Source organism: Poromitra crassiceps, assembly GCF_964638095.1.
Source record: "Poromitra crassiceps genome assembly, chromosome: 22".
In the NCBI taxonomy this organism is placed as follows: domain Eukaryota; kingdom Metazoa; phylum Chordata; class Actinopteri; order Beryciformes; family Melamphaidae; genus Poromitra; species Poromitra crassiceps.
Genome location: NC_139647.1, coordinates 21,350,303 through 21,352,802, shown reverse-complemented (window position 1 = coordinate 21,352,802; position 2,500 = coordinate 21,350,303). Strand labels below are relative to the sequence as shown.

The following is a 2,500-nucleotide window of genomic DNA, read 5'->3' as shown; positions in this document are numbered from 1 at the left end:
TAGATGCGGGCTCTGCTGTACTCCTTCATGGCATCACTGGACAACAGTTCTCTGGTGGAGAAACACACACACACACACACACACACACACACACACACACACACACACACGTACGTACGTCAGGAAATATAGTCAACTACAGAAACAACATGCAATTGAAAGAACTCTAAAATCAAACAAAATAGATCAAATCAAAGCCGTGCCATATAAGGCATATTCTTAAAGTTGTATGTGTATGCAAAGGTACAGCTGTCATGCCACCAGTGGGGGGAGGTATCCACTCAGTATAAAAACACACCGCTCCCACATTGTTCCACAGGCCATGAAGAAGTGGGTGTTGTTACCTTTTCAGGAAAATGGCTACTGTATCACCAGCTAATCACCAGTGCAGCCAAAACAAGTGGAGCCACCAGCATGTGTGGTGAGAGAAAGGCAACACTTACTTGACAAAACAATCCACGTGCGACATGGACGCCTCGTAGTTCTTCCCGCCCACCTCTTGACAGTGCACCGCCACGAAGTGCGGCTTGTTTGAGTGTACCGTCTGTGAATGAAGAGAGAGAGAGAGAGAGACATAGGGTCATTGAAAATATCAATACTGAAAATTTGAATCGGATACAATACTCATTTGCAACAGGTATCGATAGCATCGATAAGTCTTAATACTAAGAATTTGAAATGGATACAATACTCATTTGCAACAGTTTTGATACCATCAGTGCTTTCTTTTAATGAAAAATCACTGATTTTTCCCTCCCTATCATTGGTGGGTATCTGTTGCTCCAACAAGCTAAACGTGTTCTGATGGCGAGCAGAGGCTAATCTGCTGTCTCAATTCAAAGTTTGATCAGGCCTAGATTATGGAGAAGTGTGCGTCTGTCCGTCCAATCCATCTGTCCATCCCCCCCTTCCCGTGGTATCGAAACAGGTATCGAGTATCGATATTTTCCTGGGTATCGGTATCGAAGTAGAAAATTACAGTACCGTGACATCCCTAATTTCCAGTGTGGTTAACGTAAATTTTGCAGCAGCAGCACAAGTGAATCTGTAAACAGACTCTGCTCGGCAAACAGAAGCACCGGTAAGCCCTGTATCGTGGGGAGATATTTACAAGACTTAAGTTGAGACAATCAGTCATCGGAGCATGAAGAGCAGGGCGAGCGTGAAGCCCCGGTGCTCTACAACTCTTCTTAAGTCGGCCCGGTGACACTCGGCTGTATTTACACAAGACAAAGTGGCCGGCTAATGTAGACAGAAGGCATTTAGCCAGCTTGTTACACAAGCAGGACGCAGGTCCCTCTTCATGGAGCAGGCAGGGATGTCTCCTCAGAGCGGGGGCGTGACAGATGCTTCCTGCTGACACATCACTCACTCCACCAATAATGATGAGTCCTCCACCGCCGCCCGGCGCTTATTACAATATGGCCGCCCGACACTCCGGGAAATGCAGGCGGTGATGGATAGCCTCGGTTTGTGTGGCGCAACAAAAACCACATCACCTCGCATGCAAAATGCTCCGTCGTTAATAATACAGACGCCGGGGTCAGGTATCTATAGACTGGAGAGATGGTTTTAAGATTCACTTCCACAGCTAGAAGGTCCTGGGTTTCGATTCCCACCTGGGACGCTGTGAGCGCTGAAGGAGCGCGTGCCCCGTCCGCATGTCCTCGAGTGCCCACCGCCCGGGTGGGGTCGTCAAAAAAAGGGCCTTTCTGTGTGGAGTTTGCATGTTCTCCCCGTGCCCCCTGGGGGGTTTCCTTCATATAGGAACCCCCTTCACCAAAAACATGCAATATCCTGGTTGCTGAAGTGGTGCCTCCTCTGGTCGTTAGGGGCGCCTGTTCGGAGGGAGGGGAACTTGTTGGAATAGCGTGATCCTCCCACGTGCTATGTCCTACCGGTGAAGCTTCCCCTGTCAGGTGAAAAGAAGCGGCTGGCTAACTGCCCATGTCTCGGAGGAAGCATGGAGCCAGTTTGGGCTCTCCCCAGATCGACAGAGGGTGGAGCAGCAACCAGGATAAATAAATTTAAATTCACACTAATGGGGGATAAAAAATCGTGGGGGGCGGGAAAAGATTCACTTCCTGTGTAGGGCTGCGTGCGGTCCTTCCCTCCAGAGTCACGTGACCTAACTGCCCTCTCAGGACACACGGCGAGGTGTTTGTGAGTGCCCTGTCGGAGCGTTCAGAGGTGCCCCGACCTCTAACGGGAAATCCATAGCGCAGAGTGAATTACAGCACTCACAGGCACTCACAGGGTCGCGCCTACGGATGGTGGGCAGAGGCCGTATATCAATGTCACCGGGGATGGAGAGGGGGGGGGGGGGGGGGGGGGGGAGGGGTTGGGGACGGGGTTGGGGGGGGTTCAAATGCCGCACCCCCCCCCCCACCTCGGCATTGCATTATGCGCACTACAGGCAAAATCAAATAAAAGTAATGTATGGCAATAACGCTATGGATTTTCCATCAACCTATGGCTTGTCACTTAGCTGGCTGACCCA

The 2,500-nt window shown here is 50.5% G+C and overlaps 1 protein-coding gene across 2 annotated transcripts in view; it reads right to left on the bottom strand.

Annotated features, from left to right (window-relative positions):
• The window catches only part of inpp5a (inositol polyphosphate-5-phosphatase A), a 219,558-nt gene that overhangs the window by 141,488 nt on the left and 75,570 nt on the right, over window positions 1-2,500 (bottom strand). For both annotated transcript variants that reach the window (XM_083657988.1, XM_083657989.1), the window contains exons 3-4: window positions 444-544; window positions 1-51 (exon numbers count right to left, since the gene is read on the bottom strand). The exon at window positions 1-51 is cut by the window's left edge and continues 37 nt beyond it. In XM_083657988.1, the coding sequence (XP_083514114.1) occupies window positions 1-51; window positions 444-544 (152 nt within the window). The remainder of the gene's footprint in view (window positions 52-443; window positions 545-2,500) is intronic.